Source organism: Xenopus laevis, chromosome 9_10S (genome assembly GCF_017654675.1).
Source record: "Xenopus laevis strain J_2021 chromosome 9_10S, Xenopus_laevis_v10.1, whole genome shotgun sequence".
Classification (NCBI taxonomy): domain Eukaryota; kingdom Metazoa; phylum Chordata; class Amphibia; order Anura; family Pipidae; genus Xenopus; species Xenopus laevis.
In genome coordinates, this window is record NC_054388.1 from 61974153 (window position 1) to 61999227 (window position 25075).

At 38.5% G+C, this 25075-nt stretch overlaps 1 protein-coding gene across 5 annotated transcripts in view; it reads left to right on the forward strand.

The window, feature by feature from the left end:
* The first annotated feature begins 3749 nt into the window (after window positions 1-3749).
* Window positions 3750-25075, forward strand: part of pkp4.S (plakophilin 4 S homeolog) — a 188817-nt gene continuing 167491 nt past the window's right edge. The window contains exons 1-2 of one of the 5 annotated variants that reach the window (XM_018237355.2): window positions 3800-3950; window positions 7967-8088. In XM_018237355.2, the coding sequence (XP_018092844.1) occupies window positions 8004-8088 (85 nt within the window). In that variant the 5' untranslated portion in view covers window positions 3800-3950; window positions 7967-8003. 5 annotated transcript variants of the gene reach the window in all.

The window sequence follows — 25075 nt, forward strand, 5'->3', positions numbered from 1 at the left end:
TACATATATTTTGTCTAATCACATATATGTTACATATATAAGCAAAGCTGTATCATGTGTGTCTGTATGTATATATACCTAGAATTTATAGTAAATGATTGGTTTGATGGATGGTTAAGTTGTAATACCCTGAAGGATTAATATAACTGTGAAGAGGTGGCAGTAGAACTATGATTACATATCAGTGTATATGGAGATGGCCCTGATCCTGCCAGTGTTCGGGCTTGCGATTTTTTCTCCCATTTTTTCTCCCATTTTCCCTTTCTCTACAATGTGTTCAGATGTATTAATTCAAATAACAGCATCAGGGGTGTTTCATTGTTACACTCTTTAAGATTTGGCTGGCTATGTTAATTGCTTAATAGATAATTTTTTCATATATTTCTATGAGACATTGTGGATGTTAATGTGTGTTTTTATGAAAAGTTCACTAAAGGGATTTTTTGAAAAAAGTTTTGTATGAGGTTTTTTTAAAGAAGAAATTTTTTAGAAAATTTTTTTGGAAAGTTTTTTACTAATTTTTTATATATTTACAAAATTTTTACTTGATGGTCGAACACACAGAGTTTGGATAGAGGCCTAGTAATTATGTTCACAGTACACACTTAAGATGAGCACTATCACTTTTAATATGTATTTTTTTAAATATAAATGAATGATTCACACATATGTGATTTCCTAATGAGGGATTGACCCTGATTGGTTCAGGGGATGATATAATGATGTGCCACACTCCCTGTCATTATCCTGACGACGGCTCCAGGTGAACCGATATATATATATATATACACATACACAGACACATTTATGTGTGCTAATTTTTATGACTGCATCTATAAAAGATGCCATATTGCTCACCTCTGCTGAGGCATGCCCCATAGACTTTAAATAGAACTTAACAGTTGAATCTGTGTATTGCCATCTAATCTATGGCTCTTAGGGCTGGTCCGGACTAAAATTCAAAATAGGCCCTGGCACTTTAAGTACACAGAGGACCAAACAGACACTCATTGGCCCTTTAAATACTGACTATAAAGCATCTTACAGGAGCCCCTCTGACTTTTGCTAGAAGCTATAGCTTGCCATTGAAGCCCTAGTAGCATGATATCTTACTAGTAAAGCCCCCATGGCCATGTAGAATTCTCATATATTTTTGGATTACAAGCACTGTTATCCAGTAGACTTACCAACTTGTGTGACCCATTAGTTGCTAGTTCCCAGCATCCTCTGACATACAATGAAGGTATGGCTCCTTCAGCTCAAGTCTTCAGCTTATCTGCCCATGTATGGGGCACACAGATGACCCTATATCTGGCCAAACATTAGGCAGATATCAATCAGACAATTTTAAAAATCTCATTGGAGCAAAGACTGCATCGGTTAGTTGATGCGGTTCTCATTCATGTGATCATGTCTCATGTGATCCAGCTGTTTGTTCCTAGGGCCAAACTGTAAGACAAGTTCAATATCACCAACCTCAAAGTGGTTATATCAAGGAAACATCCGCTTGTTTGCTGAATGTATGGCCAATGTATGCAAACATGCAGAAGGACACCTGTGGGGAAACTACACACATGCAGGCCTGCAACTGTGGGGAAACTACAACTCTCAGCAGCTTCTGTATCCTGAAGAAGCCATTCACAGTGGTGCCTTCTCAGGACTGCAAAGGCATAAACCATAGAATTCTCTGAAATTCTACAGAAATCTCTGAAATAGAATCAGGTCTTGGCATTTGTATACAAGATATAATAAAAGAACCCCTCTTTAATCTATTTATACCTAAATATAGGCTTGTACCAATATTCAAATTACTGTAAAGATTATTTCTCTTCATCCCAGTGGTTGTTAAAGTAAATATCCACCTTTTATATAATTTACTTCAAATAAGTTTGAAACCAAGTGAAAAGTGAGTTTCATAATGGTGATTCTCACAAGAGTACAATGTGGGTAAAAAAAAACATTGATGAGGGTGACTTGTGCAATAAATTAAGTTTAAAATAACCAAACATTACACTTCACTGACATTTTCCCTCAATAATGTTAAACACTTCAATTATAATTAATTCATCTTAACCATGCCCATTTAATAGTGATTGCCACAAGGGGTATTCACATAATATATGCAAACATCAACTTAACGTAAAGTGACTTGTGCAATAACTTCAAGTTTAAAATATCACCACACTATTGTCTTTTGAGATTTCAGGTATATCTCAATATTTAAATTAATTAGCACCTAGCCAGTACCGCCTCTTAAATTTCAACTTTGGAAAATGAAAAAACATTTGGAAATATCCGAAGAGGTTGCTAGCTTTTATTTTTACAATCTAGGGATACCACAAACAGGGAGAATGGCAGGACACCAAGGGCTGTGAACTTGTTAGTTATCTTCAATAATACCCAGGAGAGAGCTATTTATCCAATAAAACCACAAAGCCAAGGTACCTTGGAATAGAAGATATAAAAAGTAAAAATTAATACACAAGGTTGGAGAGATATTCACCACTCTGGGCTACTAAAAACTTATTAGGATAAACAAAAGCATCTAAAATACCTCTGCTTTTTACCGCAGCACCTGATAATTATGTATAAGATTATACGTAAGATTGAATAAGACAAAACCAATAATTGTGTTCCCTGAGGCATATTTCACTTTCCACTTTCTCAAGGGGCAAAAATCACTGTTGCATCATTTGGGGGCAGATTTATTTCCCCCTTTAATAAATATTTAAAAAAAAAATAGATTGGCCCATGTAATAAACAGTATCCTGAATTAATAAATTTTCAAGCATAAGGCAGATGTAGTAGAATCACTCACCAAAGTAAAAATATGGCCCAGGTGCTCCAGCCCCAGGCCCTCAGCTCAGGGGAGCGGACAATCCGCATACAAAAAGCATAAGTGTTGGTGCCTGGCACACTGGCAAACTCACGTATTGTTCAGACCAGGAAAATAGTAAATTAAAAAAGCTTTATTATATAGTCATCTCTCGTCTGACGTGTTTCGTGTCACTAGGACACTTAATAATAGGCTACGATTAAGTGTCCTAGTGACACGAAATGCGTCAGGCGAGAGATGACTATATAATAAAGCTTTAATTTCTAATTTACTATTTTCCTGGTCTGATCAATACTGAGTTTGCCAGTGTGCCAGGGACCAACACTTATGCTCCATGTAATAAACAGATAATTGCCCATCCAATCACTTGGCCCTGAGACTCACCGACTTATTTACCTGTTCTAAATTGATACATTTAGTTGATACATTTGTTGTCTTTGTGTCTGTTAAGCAGAATCCGCGAGTCTCATTAAAGGCAGCTGTTGGAATTGATAGAATAGTTGCTAATATTCCACAGATACTGCAGAGAAATGTATGAACTGAATGTATCAAATTGTATCAGTTCAGATGCTCCTGGATCACTGAGCTGCCAGACTGAAACACTAGAGACAGCACTGACATTTTGAGAAAATGGTAACAAATAAAAGATGGAAAGCAATTGAAAAAAGTCTTAGAACAATCTAAAAACAACTGAACTGAAAACAAGTGTTTGGAAGTAGAACAACCCCCTTTAATTGTACACAGCGAGCATCGTCTTCGTATCGCGACAAAGCAATACCTTCCCCGCCTCCTTCCAGTCAACAGCATCAGTAACCAGGGAAACGGCAGTCCGGCGCGCTATTGGTGAATTTGGAACCCAGGGGCTGGCCAATAGGTAAGGTGGGCGGGCCCTAAATCGGCCAATCAAAGCGAGATTGCGCTGTGACGCGAAAAATCCCTGAGCCCGGCGCTGGCTCGTTTTGCTGGGGAGAGGGCGGCAGGGTTAGGGCACCGCGCCATGGCGGCCGGGTGAGGGGCAGCAAGTCTGGGACTCGGAGTTACACAGCGTATTGGGAACGGGACCGTGCAGTCCCTCATGAGGCCGACGGACTCGCGGAGAGGTTTGAGCCGGCAGGTAAGTGCTGTTCGATACGGGGCCACTGGCGGTGCTCGCATGATGCGTCCAGGAGGCTGCTTTATTGGTGGGGGCCAGTTCAGACTCCCTCTGTGTGATGTTGGTGAGCTACTTGTTGAAGAGGTGACACCAACCTACCGCCCGGTCATGTACTCCGGCATTTCCCACCTGTGGCTCTTCCGGGCGCTATCAGGGCATTCTGGGAGTTGTAGTTTATCAATAGATGGGCGATCTCTGTTCTAGTCTTCCTCTACACTCCGTATTGCCCCATCTCATCTTTTATATATACCCCTCACTTGTCCCCATTTGTATTATATTTTCATTCAGTGTCCCACTAACCTGCACCCTAGGGTAGCATGGGCACCTTGCAGCCTTATGTACTATGCTCACTTACTTCCATCTTTTGCATGAGTGCCTGACACCCTATTCCAGTTATCCTACCAGTGTCTTGTATTCGTGAACACACAACTCCCTTGCATTCCCTTTTATTTCATGCCAGTCGTGCTTCTTATGGGCCCCTTGTAGCACATGGGCATCTAGCCATTCCTTTCAAGTTCTTCAGCCCATACAACTCATATGCAGAGTCAGATGGCGGTGCCAAGTGAGCTTGCAATTTTCTGCAAAGCTTTGTAATTATTATTGAAAACGCTACTTAATTCTTCCTGCTCTGCAACTAATACTGTTTGTGTTGGATGAACAGCAGGGGACACAGTAATTGATAACACTCATGGTATTAAATCAGCTGTTCTTCCTTTTCCCTGTGATTGTGAAAGATTTTGAATTTTAACTATTCTCGGTGTGCGGAAACTCCATTCTCCTCTCTCTTAAAAGATATATGTATACTTTGTTTCTGTAACTAATTACCAATGGCAAGATCACAAGTGTGAACAAGCCATGTTGTTAGATACGAGCAGACTCGGTGCACATTGCTGTTCTGGGTCAACTTTACTTTTGACCTTTCCTACTTTGTGGGATAACTTTTAAAGTTCTGAAGCCCCAACTTTAGGTACCCGACCTGTTGATCCAACACTCCCAGCATTCCTTGGCAACCATGCACTGGGGGCATTGGTTTTCCCTTTGTGATTTGCGTATTATTATATCTGACTTCTATATATGCTTCTTACTGCATTTAGAGTGAATTTATACACATCCCCTGTGGTGAAACGAATGATTCTGTGTCTCTGTAGGATATGGATCTGTTTTTTTTACAGTTCACTTTAGACAGTATTAGCTGTGCTGGTGCTGCATAATCTTATGTAAGGAATCTTGGTGCCTAGCTAAATGTGATTTGACTTACATGAGCAACTGCAGGGATGCTGCAGGTTCTTGCATACAGAGCTATTCATGTCAGAGTAGCAATCCTTGCAGTTGGGAGAGGGTTAGACTTTGTGCTGTTTCCAGCAGATGACTAGGCAGGTGAGTACAATTGTAACAGGAATGTCTGGAATGCATAGGGAAATCCAGCTGCTGCTACTGTGGTCAGTGTGCACTTCCTTTAACCCCTATTTATTGCATCTCTATTTATCATCAGAATGCTATCACAGGAAAGCAGACTGTCCCCAAATGGGGGTGCAGGCCACGCTGATATTGAATGAAACAAAAAGGCAGGGTTTCCTTTCATCAGCCTTCATGCACACTGTTCAGCTTTTTACTGTATTCATCCATCTCTTGAAGGTGACCTTCTTTTCTCGTAGGTAAAGGGTTAACTAGCTTGGAGGTTGCAGTTTCCCACTGTATCACACCAGTGACTGATTCATTCTTGTACAGTGACTGTTTGCCAACAAATTCAGTGCTGGCCTGGGCAGTACTTGTGCACATTCTGCTTTCTGTATTATGCTCATGTTTAGGTCCATGGGTGTGCACCAAATTTTATTGTTTTCATACACATTATTGGGATATATCACCAAATTCTGGGCAGTGAGTTGTACAACCGAATGTGTTATAATGATGTTTTTTTGAAAATAAAGGGAAAGTTAACCATTCAGTGAACTTTAATATGTTGTTGATGGATGCAATTATCAGCAGTTTTGCAACTTTTGTCTTTTTAGCTATTTCTCTTTCTACCTCACCTCTTTCTACCTCTAACATAACATTGTAAGTGCTATCTAGTTGTTTACATTCTTTCTAGACTCTATGTGCTCTTCATTCTTAAATGAGTCAGTTAGCACTTTCCAGCATGAGCAAAATAAATAAAGCTTATAATGAAAATATAGTCTTCCAATTTGTTTATTGCTTCCAATTTGTTTATTGCTTTCTTAATAAGCAAAGAGGCATTATTATGCTTTTACACCCATATGTAATAAGGCACGAAATTTTCCCTGGTGCAGTAACCCAAAGCAACCACTAAGATGTTTTTTTTATTTATTTATTTTTGAATTTTTTTGGAAGCCAGTAAATTCTTCCTGCGGATTGGTTGCCGTAGGGAACTAGAGCAAGAAGCACTCTGTGTTTTTTATCACATAATCCCACCTACGCTGCTTCAAAGGAAGGTTCATTTTCTCTAGTCTGAAGGGGTGGCCTCTGTTTAAACTTTATTTAAGGTAACTATAGCCTAGGTGTTCCATACGTGTAGCTATGATTAAAAACACTGGCATGTCCTGGTTGATTCGCCCTCAAAAAAAAAAGTTATTTGCCTGCTCGGGGATTATAATTTGAATTATCCTCCATGTGCTGTTGTCACTGTTGTAATGATACACATCTGCTCATATAGTAACCTTTTATTACTTTGGCTGCTGGCCATTGTACACTCATTCATACATACAATTTTTAGAATCCTGATACTCAGTGTCTTAGTTTAGCAGTGATACAATTCCTCTATTGGTTAGCTCACTATAAGGCAGAATGAAAGGGTGCTAACATTGGAAAAGCATTCTGCAAGGGGTTCTGTTGAGCATAGACACCAAGATTATCGTACTATTGATGTGCCTGAACATCGTAACGTTAATGCTGAATCATCAGAGTTAAAGATTTTTTTTTTGTTTTTACCTGCATATCTGATGATTTCTGAATCTGATGATTTAATTCTTAATGTTAGTAAAATGGTCATAATTGAAGCATGAATGGCCAACTTTACAACCAATTTTAATGTGTTCCGACAAATCCGTCATTATTGTGGGCTCAGAATTATTGTACATCTAACAATTTTTCGGCCCACATCAGTCAGAAAATCGATCTGCTAGGTTGGAAAATGTTCACGGTGAAATGTATTCATTGTCCAATTGTTTGCAGGGCCAAGAAGGCAGCTACCCACAGTATCCCTTTAAACGGTCTTGGTAGTTTATGGACAAATCGCACATTTAAACGATAACGTCTCGGGATAAGCTTGGTCTTACGATAACGAAAAGAGCTTTAAAAAATCGTACAGTCTATGGCCACCTTTACCCTAATAGCTGTATATTTGGTGTATACAACACTTTGCAGAAACAGGTCCTTACATAAGCTCTCTTATGCTGTCATACATAGGCCTGTAAAAGCTGGTGACTTGGTTCCTCCATACCTAGTGACAGAACAGGCAGCAAAATACTAAACGTAAGGTGGACATGCTAGTCCCTCCACGATATGTAACTGGTTAGCCCATGGGTGGCAGGCTACCATGCAACTGGACATGTATCTAGATGGCCACATTCTGTTGTCTTGTTATTGAGCGTTATTGAGCAAACATGGTTCAGAGCCTGGACTAGGAGTCCATATATTATTTCCCAAAATAAACAAGGATTTTGTGGATTTGAAAATTTTTTGTAAAATTTGCTTTGTTCCTGAGAAATATAATTTTAATACTCTATCCTTTCAATCACTAGACAGCTAGTTGGGTTTTTGGAAGTATCCTGTGCTTAGTTGAGGAAGTATAGTAAGAAAGAACGATAAGGACTTAATTACTCGTTAATGCGTTCTATTAATTTTTCCATGTATTGCAAAAGCAGTTTAGTGTTGGACGCGGCTACTTGAATGGTGTGCGCTTAATAATAATCGTGGGTACGTTAAAGTTCTTTCTCACTCGGCTGCATTTGATGTGACAGGTTGCAAGCTGTCAGTCACAGGGCTGGATAAAGGGCTATGGAAGAGCTCACCGCTGTGCCTGTGCCTCCAACAATCAGCAGAACAGGTTGCAGGGAAGGAAATGTCAAATCATATGTTTCAAGTAAGTGCTGCGCCTGAAAGCTGTGCCAAAGTCATGATGCATATAGTGGACTTGACATATTCTGTTTCCATGGGATTAGGCTATATCATGGTATGGGTAGGTGTTCTTATACCTTGGGAGTACGGTCCTTTCCAATGCCCTTCTTAGTTGATCTTGTTTAATATTTTATAAACTATTGAATATCCAGAATAATGAGACTGAAAGAAAACAAATAGGCCTTCAAACTGAAAGGTGATTATATTTTTTAAAATTAAAGTAGATGACTCATTTTATTCACTAATGTACTGTGTTTTCAGGCAAAAATTGTCTTGAGTGTTGGTGACACAGGATTGTGATACATGCAAAGTACTGCACCACATCTCATTTCTAGCTTAATTTTTTCTCATTGTTAACAATTTTATAATTTTGTGAATGAGGAGTCATGGGCAATCATTTCTTCATTTCCCAACGTATGTCCTTATGCTTTTTATCTGCTCAGCTCCTCTCGTTCTGGCAAGTTGTGAAATATAAGCAATATTACAGAATGTGCGGACCCAAGGCAAGCAGAGAAAATGTGTAATTGGTGCAGAGACAAAACATCACTTATATGTCGCCTTTTTGTTTGTCTACTCAGCTCAGTTGGCTTATACATCATGTCCCAATGTCCCAGTGGAGTGGGTTATGTTTAAGGAAAACACTTTATTTTGTTTTGCTTTTAATACACTCATTTATCTTCGCTTTAGCTTTAAATAATTCATTTTGCCTTATATTATATCAGGTTTTTATAAAATTGTTTTGTTCCTGAGTTTTATCACTACTAATAGAAAATAGTTATTCTGGCAATTCCATTTACTTCCCAGGATGATACCTTGCATCAATTGAGAGACTTTCTGTTATTTTTCCATTGGAATAAATTCTGTGCAGTGGGTGTTATAAAGGTGAATCCTGTTCTATGAAATAAGCAAAAGACGTTCTCCGCACTGCTTTTTTTAGCTTGTCAGGAATGCATCAAATCCTCTTTTGGGTATACCGCTATCCCAATATCCAGTGATAAATTTACAAATAAGGAGAGCACTTCTCAGTAGCAAAAAAAAACACTGTGGTTGTGTTTATTTAGGGCTACTACAGCCCTAAATAAACACAACCACAGCGTTTTTTTTGCTACTGAGAAGTGCTCTACTTATTTGTGAATCCTGTTCTAGTAGCATATTAATTGTGTAATAGGCCATATTGTAAAATTTGTGTATGACAAGGATAGGTTGTATAGCCCTGCAAGCGGCCACACAACCTATAATTATTCTTAATTTCTAGTTATAACATTGCAGACATCAGTTATGCAATACCTGGAGGCACTGTTCTGTTCTAACTAATACATAATACTTACCTGCTGCCAAAACAGCTGAAAAGCTGTGCAGTATGTGACAAAACTATCGAGGGTATTTAACAATACAAATAGCTAATGTATATCAGTTAAGAAGCCCTATATTATAGGGCTTCTTAACTGATATATATTAGCTATTACCCGTCCCCCCCACTGTGACACGCCGGCTCAGCAAGGAAGCTTGCCGTGCATGCGCAGGTGGCGCTGCACAGCGCCGGGAATTTTTAGAGAGGGGTTCTGGCCCGGCGGGGGCCCATGAGGGTCGGGGCCCACCGAGTATTTTCCCGGGCCAGTCCATCTGTATCCACTCGATGGATCCATCGATCTGGCCCAATCTTTGGGGCCTACAGAAACCCGTTGGAGTGCTGATACATTCTTTGTCCAACTGGATATTCAGCCCATCTTTGTTCCTATACATGAGCAGATAAGATTGTGACTTGGTCTGAAGGTGCTGAATTGGCACCTTAAATGTGCTTGTTTATGGCCACTTTAAAGGGCACCTGTTGGGCAAAAATATTATCCCCAACTAAAGGTGCAGGCTAATATCCCCAGTAGTTAACAGTAGTTTTTTACTTTTCCCCCCACCAGCACTGTGTCCCATGTGGCCCCCCCTTAAAGTTGCTGACTTATTCTAAAAAGCAGGAAGTTGTGTTCGGTTCTTTTATGTTAGACATCCAGTCACTCTAGCCAATACTATCTACCCAGTTTTATACAGAACTGTTCCTTTAAGCCACACATGGCCATTCCTCAGTGTTAATAGAATAGGATGTTGGGGTCTCCTTAGCACCCACATGTATGTGGAGCTTGAGTCTGTTGTTGGACTTCCTATCAGGAGGGGCACCAGGAACAGATAGCCGTTAAATTATAATGTTGCTAAGCAACAGAAATGTGTGCAGTCTCTTTAAAAAGATTATTTCCATGTGTAAGTGTTGCTATGAAAAACATTTGCACCTCAGCTTGGAGGGACTTTCTCGCCGCAGCAAGGGACAAACCTCATTTATTTCATTTGTCTATTGCTTTTTTGTATCAGAGAAAAGCTATTTGCCTTTGCTGACTGATGTGATATGTGCAATAAACTGAAATTAAATGTTTTCTTGATGTATAGAAATCATATGATTTTGGGTTATGGGCCTAGCGATGATGGAAGACGAGAACTGTTCGTAAATGTTTTTTCAGCATAAATATACGGTAAATGAAAGTCTCTTCAAATAAACCAGCCTCTGCTCCCTGCTACAATCTATCACGCCTGGTTCCTGAGCATCCTTTAAATGTGACAAGCCTGCCCTCCAACTAGGGGAAGAGATCAGTGCTTACTTGGTGAATGTGGCATTTCAGAACCACAGGCTGCTGGGAGTAGGATGATGTCATGTATAATTTATATACATATGTTAGCTTCCAAAAAAATTAAGGCATACTTCGATTGTAAGTTCTACAGGCCATTTTTGTATATTGTTATTGTATTAACCCCTGTTTGCACTCATGTCTTGTTCTGCTGTACACTGCAGTGTCGTTAAAGCTGGCCATGGATGCAAAGATCCGATCGTTCAAATCCTCGACTGATCGGACTTCCCCCATCTCCCCACCTGCCACTAACCATTCCGACCAAATGAGGTAGTAAAAGAACAGATCAGCCGATATTCTGCCCCTGACTGCAATCATACGAAAGTTATGTCCGACAAAGCTGGTAACAGTCTCCCACTGAAAATCATACAATCGGCAATCCATGCAGAGAAATTATCGGCAGCTGAAAGAAATCTTTTAACCTTGCCGATCAACCAAACGACTGATCTCCGTGGGACGAAAAATGTCTGGACTCTCCACACATGGTCTGGAAATCGTACAAATCGAGGATTCATACGATCGGATCTTTGTGTCTATGGCCAGCTTAAGTGCTCCCACTACCTGTATTGTTCTGGAAATGTAGCCCTGCATTAGTGCTTTTAAATGCATCCCTAATAAAAGAATTGGTTGGTACACCCTTAATCAAAAGATTACTTTATCCAATGTGGTGACCCTTCAGCCTCTATTATCACCATCATCATTTCCTTTTATAGCACTAGCAAGTTATGTAGTACTTTACAATAATTCATAACCAACAATGGTCTTACAACAATCTAATAAACAAGATAAAAAAATTAAAATAGGAGCTAAGGGCTTACAATCTTTAGGATGAGCCTCCAACATGTACTAAAGAAATTAACGATCAAATGTAGGTTAGGGCTGTAGCAATTGCTGGTAACAGTAGATAGATTTCTGATATTCATTTATAAAATAAATTAAAGAAACTGTAGGAAGAACAGTGTAATGAATAGAAGAGTGGTGTGCGTTTGTGGACAAAGTGTTTAAGAAAAGTGTAAAGCAAGTAAGTGGCATTTTGAAGATGGATAGGTAGGGTGAGTGACTGGTGGGAGATGGATGCAACTTTATTGTAGTTTAAAAGGATATCCCTTAGCATAGATTAATTTTGAGGATTCTGGGCCTTGTATGCCCAGAAATGTTACAACAGTAAGATGGACTGATAGCATGTGTATTATTATTATGCTTAATTTATATAATGCTGACACTTTTACAAAGGGTTTTGCAGAGATTGCCCAAGCGGAACGTACAGTCTGAGGTTACATTCACTTAAAGGGGTTGTTCACTTTTCAACACTTTATTTCTGGTGAACTATCTGAAATCAACTGAACTGAAATAAAGACTTTTTTCAATTAATTTCAATTTTTGACCGGTTTGTGACTGGTCAACCACTCTGTAAACCTGTTTAAATTGGTACATTTAGTTGATCCATATTTATCATTGCCCCTGCTGAGCAGAATCCCTGAGTTTCATTAAAGGAATCTGTTAGAATTGATACGCTAGTTCCTAATATTCCACAAATTTGCTTAGAAATGTATCAAATTGTATCAGTTTAGAATTTACTCCTGGACCACTGAGTTGCCGGACTGAAACTTCAGAGAGGAGCATTAAACGTTAAACTTCAAATTTGTGGGTCAATAATAATAATATATGGGAAGCAGTTGAAGTAATATAATCTGAAATAATGAAATATGAAATAATATTTCTGGTGAACAGTCTGAAAACTGTATTAAAAAAAATATTTTGGAAGGTGAACAACTCATTTAACATATGAGTCAGATTTAACGAGAGACAATTAACCTGCTTTGTATTCTGCCAGAGTTTTGGAGGACTGGGGTACATGGAGGAAACCCATGCAGATATAGGGAGAACATACAAAGTCCTTGCAGTTGGTACCCAATGCAGAGGCTCAGGACCTTAGCAGTACTAACAACCGAGCCACGTTCTTTTGGCTGTTTAACAAATAAGGGACTAGAAGACTGCCAGCTGGATGCAGATCTTTTTAGTTAACATCTAAAGGGCCACAGATGGACCATTCCTTGATTGTTTCCACGCTTTCCCTTTGAAATGTATGGCTGCAAGCCTTGCAGAGACCTCCAGACCAGCAGCTGCCTTTTGTTACTATTGAAGAAGAATACAAAAAATTATGCAATGTTAAAGGAACAGTAACCTCAAAAAATGAAAGTGTTTTAAAGTAATAAAAATAAAATGCAGTGTTGCCATGCACTGGTAAAACTGATGTGTTGCTTCAGAAAAACTACTATTCTTTATTTAAATATGCTGCTGTGTAGCAATGGGTGCAGCCATTCAAAGGAGAAAAGGCTCATGTTACACAGCAGATAGTAGATAAACGCTGTATAACATAATGGTGTTCTATGTCATCCACCATCGGTAATAATTTTCCTGCTGCACGATAGTGCTTACACTTGAGGTTAGCTTTATTTAGTTACAGGCTACAGGTTGCTCTTTTTGCTTACAATCTGCTTTTGCAAGCTCTTTTCCCAGACCTCATACAGGTTGGGCTAAGGATAATGAGTACTGTAAAACAGGCGTAAGCAAAAAAAACAACACTGTTTGCTTAAGGAAGTTTGTGGGTACTAGGAGTGTAGAATTGCAGCCAAGAAATGCCAGGGTGTCCAATCAAATGGCACTAGCATTAGATCTCATTAAACCGACCTCTCGCCAATACAGACATCCATCTTTAGTCTATCTGTACAATTGGAATAATGAGGCACCACTGTGTGTGTATTATGGTTGTTCTTTTGCCTTTGGTTTTATATCTAAATGCCCTCTGTGATCTAGTATCTTGCAGGCACTCTCGGTAATTGATCTTTTTCAGATTATCTGCTGTATTTATCTGAAAGCATACAGGTAGTTATGCTAAATACTTACTGCTCTGGCCTCAAATCTATCTAAAGCTGACCATAGAAGCAAAGATAGTCATACAAATCGACGGTTCGTACGATTTTTGGACTGTGTTTGGATTGTCCCAACATTTTTTTGTACCATGGAGATCAGTCGTTTAGTTAATTGGACCGGTTAGAAGATTTCTGTTGGCTAACTATCTCTGCATGTACAGTAAGGCCCATAAATCTTTGGACAGAGACAACTTTTTTCTAATTTTGGTTCTGTACATTACCTCAATGAATTTTAAATGAAACAACTCAGATGCAGTTGAACTGTAGACTTTCAGCTTTAATTCAGTGTGTTGAACAAAAAAAAAATAAGGAACTAAAGCCTTATTTTAACACAATCACTTCATTTCAGGGGCTCAAAAGTAAGCCATTGACTCAAAGACTATTTCATGGGCAGGTGTGGGAAATTCCTACATTGTCATTATCAATTAAGCAGATAAAAGCCCTGGAGTTGATTTGAGGGGGTGTGCTTGTATGTGGAAGATTTTGCTGTAAAAAGACAACAGGAACTCTCCATGCAGGTGAAACAAGCCATCCTTAAGCTGCAAAAACAGAAAAAACCCATCCAAGAAATTGCTACAATATTAGGAGTGACAAAATCTACAGTTTGGTACATCCTGAGAAAGAGAAAAAGCACTGGGGAACTCAGCAACGCATAACGATCTGGACGTCCACGGAAGACAAAAATGGTGGATGATCGCAGAAACATTTCCATGGTTTGCATTCACAACAGCCATGAAGAGAAAACTGCATAAAACTAAATACAGAGGGTGCATTGCAAGGTGCAAGCCACTCCTAAGCATCAAGAATAGAAAGACTAGATTGGACTTTGCTAAAAAAAAATCTAAAAAAGCCAGCACAGTTCTGGAAAAACATTCTTTGAACAGATGAAACCAAGATCAACCTCTACCAGAATGATGGCAAGAAAAAAGTATGGAGAAGGCGTGGAACAGCTCATGATCCAAAGCATAACATATCCTCTGTAAAATATGGCGGATGCAGTGTGATGGCTTGGGCGTGCATGGCTGCCAGTGGCACTTGGACACTAGTGTTTATCCATGATGTGACACAGGACAGAAGCAGCCCAATTAATTCTGAGGTGTTCAGAGACACTGTCTGCTCAAATCCAGCTAAATGCAGTCAAATTGATTGGGAGGCGTTTCATAATGACCCAAAACATACAGCTAAAGAAACCCAGCATTTTATTAAAGCAAATAAGTGGAATATTCTTGAATGACCAAGTCGGTCACCTGATCTGAACCCTATTGAGCATGCATTTCATTTGTTGAAGACTAAACTTTTTACTGCTACTGCAGTAAAGGCCTGGCAGATCATTAAAAAGAAGGGAACCCTGAATCTGGTGATGTCTATGAGTTCAAGACTTCAGGCTGTCATTGCCAGCAAAGGGTTTTCAACCAAGTATTATTTTGAGTTTTTTTTCAATTTGTCCAATTACTTTTGAGCCCCTGAAATGAAGTGATTGTGTTAAAAAAAGGCTTTAGTTCCTCACATTTTTATGCATGTTTTTTTGTTCCCATCTGAACTAAAGCTGAAAGTCTGCAGTTCAACTGCATCTGAGTTGTTTCATTTAAAATTCATCGTGATAATGTACAGAACTAAAATTAGAAAAAAAGTTGTCTCTGTCCAAATATTTATGGACCTAACTGTATTGTCTATCTGACTATATTAATAGGTGAATGTCCCTACTATTTGTTGGACATAACTTTCGTACGATTACTGTCACAGCCACATCGACTGATTTGTTCTATTACTGGTTTATTTAATCTGAATGGTTATTGGCAGCTCAGAAGATTGCGACATAAGATTGTTCGCCGGTTGCAAGGCTAAAATCTGCATGTCTATTACCAGCTGCATCCAGAGACTGATGAGAGTTAAATATAAAATTTAGAGGAAATAAAGTGAAATGTTTCTAGGTTGTAACATTTTATTAAAGGAAAACTATATCCCCAAAATGAATACTTAAGCAACAGATAGTTTATATCAAATTGAATAACATATTAAAGAATCTTACCAAACTGGAATATATATTTACATAAATATTGCCCTTTTACATCTCTTGCCTTGAACCACCATTTTGTGACTCTATCTGTGCTGCCTCAGAGATCACCTGACCAGAAATACTACAACACTAACTGTAACAGGAAGAAGTGAGGAAGCAAAAGGCAGAACTCTGTCTGTTAATTGGCTCATGTGACCTTACATGTGGTTTGTATGTGAGCACAGTGAATCTTACGATCTCAGGGGGCGGCCCTTATTTTTTAAAATGGCAATTTTCTATTTATGATTACCCAATGGCACATACTACTAAAAAAGTATATTATTATGATAATGGTTCATTTACATGAAGCAGGGTTTTACACATGAGCTGTTTTACTATATTTTAATAGAGACCTACATTGTTTGGGGGGTATAGTTTTCCTTTAATATATTTTAATTCTTAACCTATGTATTATTAAATTGCTGCCAATTTGTCTAATGTAAATATTAAACAATTTATATTCTCAGACTCAGACTTCTTGTTTTATATATTTGTTAGGGATGTTTTCTGCATTGCCGCATGTGACTTGTCTTTTTACCTTTCTAATTCGGTCTGTCAAGTCATTCATGTTGTTGTTCCAGCTCTGGACCAGATCTTTACAGTAGTACAATTTTGGTATGTAACTGGCTGGTTATACAATTACATCACATTTTTTCAGGAGGTTTATATTAAGTTGTGATATCATCATAAAAGACTTTAGTGAAGGCAAGGTAGTTTGTGCCAAAGCCTTTTCCATGCATGTGGTCTCTGTACATGATAGATATATGACATACAGTACTATGAGAATGCTGTCCTCTGTTCTTTTGTAATTCTTAGAAGCCTATATGAATGAGAAGCAAAATACATTTTACAATTCCAATTCCCAGAATCCTACCTTTAGCCTAAGGGCTTCCAGTTGTACTCGCTTGCAATTTTATTATTTTTACATTTACACATTTTGATTCTTGGTTTCGGCATGAAAAGCTCTCCCTTTCCCAATGAGTGTTTAAAAATGGATGAATATTTATTTTGTTTTCTGTTTATGTAATGCACTTTTATTTTTAAGAAGGGAGTGTTACACACTAGTAGGTGAACCAAAGAATTTTTTAGTCGCAGCAGTCCCTTTTCTTTATAAACTGCAGGGGACTGTAGGTTCAGTACATCTTGCTGAACTTGCCTGTAGTGTAAATGGTTGGTTAAAGCAGATAAGCCGGTCAGTTCTTGTTTTTTTTTTTTTTCAGGTGACCTTGGCCACTTTCATTATTAGTGCCTCAGGCTCAAGCAGACTAGAAACTTTCTAGGGTAGCAATTAGCATTCCTGTACGTTAAAATAGAGCACTTTCCTAAACGGACTCTACCACCATAAAAATAAATATCAATGTGAAGTGTGGAAGTTATGTAAAAAGAATTTGGTCTGATAGGTCCAGTTGACAAAACAGATGCAGTAGTAGCCCCCACAGGTGTATTTTGAACAATGGCCAATTAGTTAATGCTAGCAAATTTGACCAGTTTGCTTGCTAGAAAAATCCAATTTTTTTTTTGTGCTCCATTTTCTCCTTCCTTTACTTTCTATAGAACTTTTACCTTCAGTTTTCCTGCCCTGTTCTTCTAGTTTAATGGTCCCTGCCCTATGTGTTTTCTCTCTCTTTTTAGGCAAATATTACACTGGCCATTTAGAACATATCAACTCATGTACTTATTTAAGCCCCCCTTACCTGGGTAACCGGTACCAGAACTGTTATGACCACCAATACATCAGGCTTGTAGCATGACCTTATATTACAGGCAAACCTTATTCTCTTCTTGTGAATTTGCAACGACCCCAAAGCTTCTCAACAGCTGCTCAGAGCCCACTGCGCATGTGAGTGTCGCAGACACTTTCCAAGATGGTGACCCCCTATGACAAGTTTGAAGTCCTGGATCATTGCCGCTATTGAGAGGCTGTAACTTTAGGCTTGTACAATGAGTTCAGTATGTAAAATATGGCATTTTAACCATATTAATATTTAGGGTTTTGTTTTCCTTTTAAAGTAAATGTCAGGCTGCAAGGATACTTTTATAAAATTGTAATTAAGGACTGGAGAGTTGTCACCCTTAATTAAATATTACATCATAAGGATACGATATTGATAAAAGTTCTTTGGTCTGTGCTGTACAGATAGTTGCAGAACCAGCCAAGGCCACAATCCATTACAATGACTAGGTGCTTAAGCCAATCTGGCGATAAAGGGATAAATATTAGAATATAAGCAACAGGCTCAAACAGCTATGCTGCAATAAATCTGATTGCGAAATGTTATCCAGTGTTCTGAGCAGTGTACAATGCTTGTGATTATCTGTAATCTTTGGAAACCAAAATAGACCTGGCTTTAATTTTGTGTAATGCCAGTTGGGGAAGTGTTTCAGCTTTTCTTATGCGTGGGTTGGCGTAATAACTGCCATTCTTATTCTGAGTGTGCAATTTATGGGCAGGGTTTGGAAAGCAATCATGCAGGCTTCCCAGGGGTAACCAGAATACCACAGAATGATATCACAATTTTCCTTTTGTCTGGATATATTTTTGTATTTAATTGCTTGCTTGTATTTGTAGTTGGGGCCTTGGCTGGCCTCCATATCGTAGCAGTAATCCAATCCAGCAGTTGTTGAGCTGATATGTACGATTTGACGTGTAGCGTTTTGGCATGTGTTATAACGCTGGCTGCCTCCAGTTGCTATGGTGGTTTTTATAAACCTTTAATTGTGTGGATTTAAAAATATAAGGGTATGAAATGGATAGATCAGAAAGTGATGCAGGTCCATTCCTGCTGCAGATGAAAAAAGGATCGGACCCAGTAATCTTTAATTATACTCTTTGTAATTGATTGGGTTTAATATTGCCATAGCATGTTCATTTAATTTTTTTTTTTAATTCTGGAATGTAACCCCGTTGTAAAATTTAGGGCGTATAATAATGGAACTTGTTAGTGATTGGTAGTTTATAGTATGGGAATATTGTACAATGTGTAATAAAAAGATGGTATGAAAAATACGTTTAGCTGAATGATAAAACTTTTGGTCCCCATGATGTACCGTAATTTAATGCAGCAATTACTCCAAGCAATGAAAGATAAACATTAGAATTAGAGATGCATCAAACCCATTATTATTGGATTCAGCCAGATATGGAAACCATCACAAAATATTTGTCCAAATATTAAATGGAGTCCAAAGCCAATTTGCTTATCTATATTGAGGAAGATCAACTTGTTGCATTTGATGGTCCACACAATTTTAAGGGTTCCAATTGTTCTAGTTTTGCTGAACAATAGAACCCAAATCCAGTTATAACTACAAACATTTTTCTAAATCGTGTATTCTGTACATCCATAAAACATTAATACATTACTGTGTGAAAGAGGGCGATAATTATTTGCGGCATACATAATGAAATAAATTCTGCAGATATTATGCAGATAGAAATTATCACCTATCACACTTGAGCTCCATATGCAGTTTCTCATGGTTTACCAAATTCTAGGGCCAGAATTATTGCCAAGACAAGCCAATATTGACACCAGTTTCATTTATTATTTTCCAAAAAAACGAATTGCATGACTTCAGGCAGTTTAAATTCCTGCAGTGCTGTATCTGTCCTTGTATGACCGTTAATGAAGCATGGGAAGGTCTGCTAGTTAAGGAATGTTACTGTTGTATGGCTAGTTTTTAATTGCAGTTTACATACAAACTGGATGATATGTTTGCTGTAAATATGTCTACATATTCTTGCTATTCTACCAGGACTTTTCAACTGCTGCTGAACTATGTTTCCCTGCAGGTGCACATACAAAAGAGTAATGCATTGAGATGCATAAGAGTCTACCATTTAGAGAGTATGAGCCCATTACTTGTTCCAAAATTAGGTGTAATTTCTACTTTTCCTGTTTATAAATAACAAGTGTTAGGGGTTCTGTGGTTTCTCACTCAACCCGCTTCTTTCAGTTCATTTGTATACAAAACACCAGGCTGTGAGAACTTCCAGCAATCAAAGATATTTCACTCCTGGCTCCTAAAATCTAGAGATATTTTTATACTTATAGTATATATAAACATACGTCTAAATTGTTTCCTAAAGGAACATTCTTTAGTAATGGCTTCTATAGCTGGATTTTATTGTATCTCTAGGCTTTGAATAACTTAATATTAGTTGTACTATAGCTCTCAGTATCCTAGTGTCAGACTTGTTCCATTGTTTCATTACAGTTTGGCCAACAAGAGCTGCTGTTTCTTGGAGGCCACTGATGGGTGTCTGCTCTGAAGAGTAACACAGACATGAACTCAGAATTTGAGATTCACTTTGATTTAACCCAAATTCTCGGATTCATTTGCCATTTAAAAATCCTAGTTGTCCCCCCAAAATTCTCAGAAGCAGCCAGTGCAGTGCGCACATTTGGAGGTATAAATGGAACTTACCAGGAGTGTGGTTGGGGTTGGTCAGACACACCTGGATGCAGTTAGGTCCTGATTGGTGTCTCTGGAAGAAAATGGCAGCTCCCAGTTATTACAGATGCAGCTCCTTGTGCAAGAAAATCAGAACTTTTTATTGGAAAAGTATGTGAAAGTTGATGGATAACAAACACCTTTTGGCTGTCTGTCTTCATCCTGACAGCTGTTTGGGTGCACTTGTTGCAGCCCGATGTTCTTCATATTTATTAATCAAGGTGAGTGTATGCCTTAAAGATATGATATTAGTAAATTTGTTTAGGAATATTAAGCTATTATGAGGAATAAACCCAAAATATTACTTCTAGCCTCAAATTTTTTTTACTTCCTGTTTTCATCAGCTGCCTTTCAGGCATATAGCAGCGGATAAGAGTACTGATCCACTTGTTGTGGGCAAATAACTCATGGTTGATTCCCTGTCTCTCTATGGAAAGGGACTTTATTTGGAACACTGAGCAGCATTGCCTCGGGGTACCAAAGCAATACTGATTTTATGAAACACCTTTCCGGTGAATGCTTTTGCTTTACATTGATATTTTCAATATGCCTCTGGCTCTTTCTTGCAGTTGTATTTAGTTGACTCATGGCTCCTGTTTTAACCTACCAGTGACAGAGCTGTAAAATGCATGGAAAATCACCAAATTCTCCTTGTGCTCACTAAGCTGGAAGGGAGCCCATCCTGTGGGATCAATAGGGAAGGAGGCAAATTCCACTTGTGACTTGAACATTTTTCTCTCACGCTTTGTAGGGATGTGAGCTGCTGCTTCATGGCAGGAATAGTTTGATATTTGGCAGGGTAGTGCTGTTGCAGATGTCCTCTGATCTGCGCTCACTCTATTGGGCTGCTGTGATGTAATCACTTCAAGTTCAAGTAAATGGATTCTCAGAAGTATGAAGTACACTCATGGAAAGTCGATGCTGCTTATTAAAGAGAAAATGCACAGACTCTGATACTATACATTTTGTGCTGGGCAAGGGAGAATTCTGAGAACACTAGGAAAGTGGTACTATACAACTAGGTTGCAAAATGATCCTTGCAACTCTTCTTCCTGTTTCCTGTCAATGTTGTCTTCTTGCTGTGACCCAGCCTGTGGATATCAACCATACATACTCCTTGTTGTTCATTGTAGTCCTTCTGTTCCATAGAAGTGAATATCAGTGGCCATAATAATGTTACTGGGGGTCATTTATGAATGCAAATTTGCCCATGGGCAGTAACTAATGGCAACCAATCAAATGGCTGCATTTATTGTTCTACTTGAAGCTGGCTTAAAAAATAATGTAAGGGTAGTTCCTTGGTGCAATTTTTAAGTGTTTCTGATCTGTTCCTGACCCTGCCTGTCCCTGACCTTGTCTAGTATGCTGCCTGTCCTGACCCTCGCCTGTGTACTTACTACTCTCTCCGATCCTACCTTGTACTGCCATATTGGTGCCTATGACCTTGACCACACTCCTTGTTCTCTGTTCCAGTTACAACGTTCTGTTCCCTTGCCTGCCCAGAACTTTCTCCCTGGTCCTCTCATGTTAAGACCTGGCGGCACCCAAGTAGTGCAGGGCTCCTCCCAAAGCGAAAGGTGTTTGTTATAGGTGGAAGAGTAAGCCGCGACTGGCACCTTGGTGCTAGTTCTGTGTTTGGGACTCCGTTTGTAACAGCTAATCACTAACTGGTTGCTATGGGCACCTATCCATGGACAAATATAATTTAAATTTGTCATTGTTGCTGGCCCACTATTGTACATGAATTCAGAATCTGCCAAGTGCTTATTGTTTAGCCAACTCAATCCAAACCATTGAAGTCATGTCATGTAAAATACGAATACACTATGACAATCAGAGTATTTTATTTAGTATTCAGTTGGATCTCTATTGTATAAGACTCAGTATTTACAGATTTGGAACATTTCTTGAAATTGCACTTGATGTAGAAAAAAAACCTCGGCTTTAAACCTGTAAATCAAGTTTTACAAATAAAATATCTTTATTGCTTGGTACTTTATCGTTTGCAGTTAGTAAAAGCCCTTGCCAACCAGTTGCCTCCATTCCACTATTTGGCATTTCAGCAGTGCTAGGTTTTGCTCACTGTAAATGGAATTACAATCTGTAAAGCCAAACAGCCCACAACAGGCCCTTTTTATTGGCAGTTTGTTCTGTGCCTGGAGCCCCTTCTGTGGAACAGAATATTCTCTGGGTGCTTTCCCAAGGGATCCTCACAATTGCACACCCATGAAGCACAAGCAGTGAACTGACATGAAAACCCAAGGGTGTACCCTGCATGTTTGGTATCCAAAGTAATAGGAATGCTCCCTCCTTATCCCTCAAAATTTCGCTGAAGGATGGATTATTGTAACCAGAACTACATAGAATCAATGTTAGCAGTCTTGTATAATAGTTAGGCTCTCTGTTGCACTGCAAGCTGCTCTGCTCTGTTATCAGTCATTTTATACTCTGCAGTGTTTTCCAAGGGCCAGTGTTGTTCTTTGACTTTTTATATACACACTTTGCTTCACTTAGCCCTCCTTTAGTGTTATAATCCCCTTACAGAATGGGTTTTAGACAGTTCCCCATTTAAGGTCAAATTGATATTCTTACTTTTACTTGTTAGTGAAATTGCTAAGTGGGAAGTATGTAACAAATAGCCAGTCATGCCGATTGTCACCATATAATCCTTTTCGGTTGCTTTGGGACCTCAAAGCATTGGTTTCACAAGCTTAGACTCCCCCGCTTATGGCTATTACATGAATACCACGTGGGGTTTAGCATAGTGCCTTAATAATGTTATGCCAATTTTGCACATAAAGACCCCTGTTTTGTAAGATGTTTTATAAGATTACTAATAAAAAGAGAATAAAAAGTCAAAATGGAAACAATCTGCCCATCTTTGATGTCACAGAAGTGGTGAAGCAGGCACGTGCCTCTGTATATCAAAGTCTAAAGGCGGAAACTGGGCATATAATGTTGCAGGCGGGGTGAGTGAATGCTAAAGTTCAGCCTGAACCCACCAGTAAAAGTTGTGTGTATGCCAGCCCTGATGTGCAGGTAAACCAACAGGTTTGGGGGCTGACCTGCACATCACTATGCTGTCAGGAATTAGAGGGAGAGAGGGGAGAATTAGATTGGTAGATTGGGAGGAATTTGGGAACCACTGGGAAATACACATTTACCAGCTATTACATTGCCGGTTAATTTAATAGTAATAGCAGCGAATGTAATCGCAGCGCTGGCCATTTCACTAGCTAAAATGTTGAAATACTGCCTAGAAAAAGCTGAGTTATTTAAGGAAAGTGCTGCACCACTACTTCTGGAATTCTTAAACTCCAACCCTGTTTCATATAGTATTGAAGCAGAAGCACTTTATTTATTATGGGGTGAGACTTTGCATTTTCACATTGTGTTATTTATCAATATTTGAATTTGAATTTTTTACATGATTCTAGTATTTTGCACAAAAACTCACATTTGAATAATATGTTCAAAAACTTGAATGTCTGGTATGTATTAAGCAAAAAAAAAAAAAATACCTCAAACACTAAAAAAAAATCTAAATCTAAAAGCTTCATGTAGAAGTCAATGGGAGTTGTCCTAGGCAAAATTCAATCATTTTTTTTTTTTTTTTTTATTCGAGTTAAAGTCACAAATTCGAGGGTTTTTTTTTTTAAGCCTACAAACTCATAAAATTTGAAGTTTTCAAGTTTTTTCTGCAGTTGTATTCAAGCAAGTGCTTTACATTCTGATTTTTGTTTTATAAATAAGCAAACATTCCACTTTTTTCCAAATTGTGTTTATTCAAAGTAGAAAAAACCTGACAGACTTTACAAATTCTATTTTTTGATATATAAGAGCATGAGACTTCTGGGATTCCTAGATCAATTAGGTTAAAGTGGATGTGGTGCTAAAAACAGAGGACATGTTGGTTAACCTCACAAGCAACAGAATTCTAATTATGGTTGCCACACCTAATAAATATATTTTGAAGGCTTGCTAATATGATCATACTCCTAATAAATTCTGAAAATTAGTTTATATTGTGTTTTTGTATCCATAAATGACCTGCTCATAATTTATATTGTTATTTTGTGTGTATAACTACTTACTAAAAAAATAAAGATATATTGATACTTGTTAATGTAAATTAATAACAACACTTGATAACAACAATAATAAGTAGCAACATATTCTGCCTCACTGCATTTAATTTATTCATATGGGTCTGTAGGTTTTGTGTTTCATGAGCATAAATCTCCTGTATACAAGCCTATACTTACATAAAACTCTTGTTTCATGATGGTGGCTTTGATCTTATTATATGCAGACAGGCTGTTGATTCTTTCGGCACATGCAGCCAATGGGGAACATTTTAAGGTTACTGATGTTGAACTGAATACTAAAATTAAAGGACATGTCTTGCTGAAAGCTTATGTTGCTTTATGATGTTCTCAATGCTCTTTGCACTAATGAAACGTATCCAATCTACCAAGTAATGTACGGGCCAAAAAAAACCGCTACCTGCACCCAACCCCAAGAACCCACATCTGACCCTAATCAACCATGGGCCCCCATACTTGTGCCGGCCATGCCCCGCCACAATGGGATGTAATAGAAGGGGGAGTGTCACGCCGCATGCGATTATATAAAATGGAGTGCTTACGGAGGAAGTGCGGCACTACCAGGTCGCGGGAACTTATTACGGCAGTCAACACGAGCCCACCCGAACCGCAGGCTTCAGGTCGGCCTGCACATCACTAGTTTTCCTATTAGTGTTTTGCTGAACCAAATCTCACTCCTTAAATGACAACCAAGCATTACTCTTTTTAAATAGAACTTTTTTTATATTTTCAAATG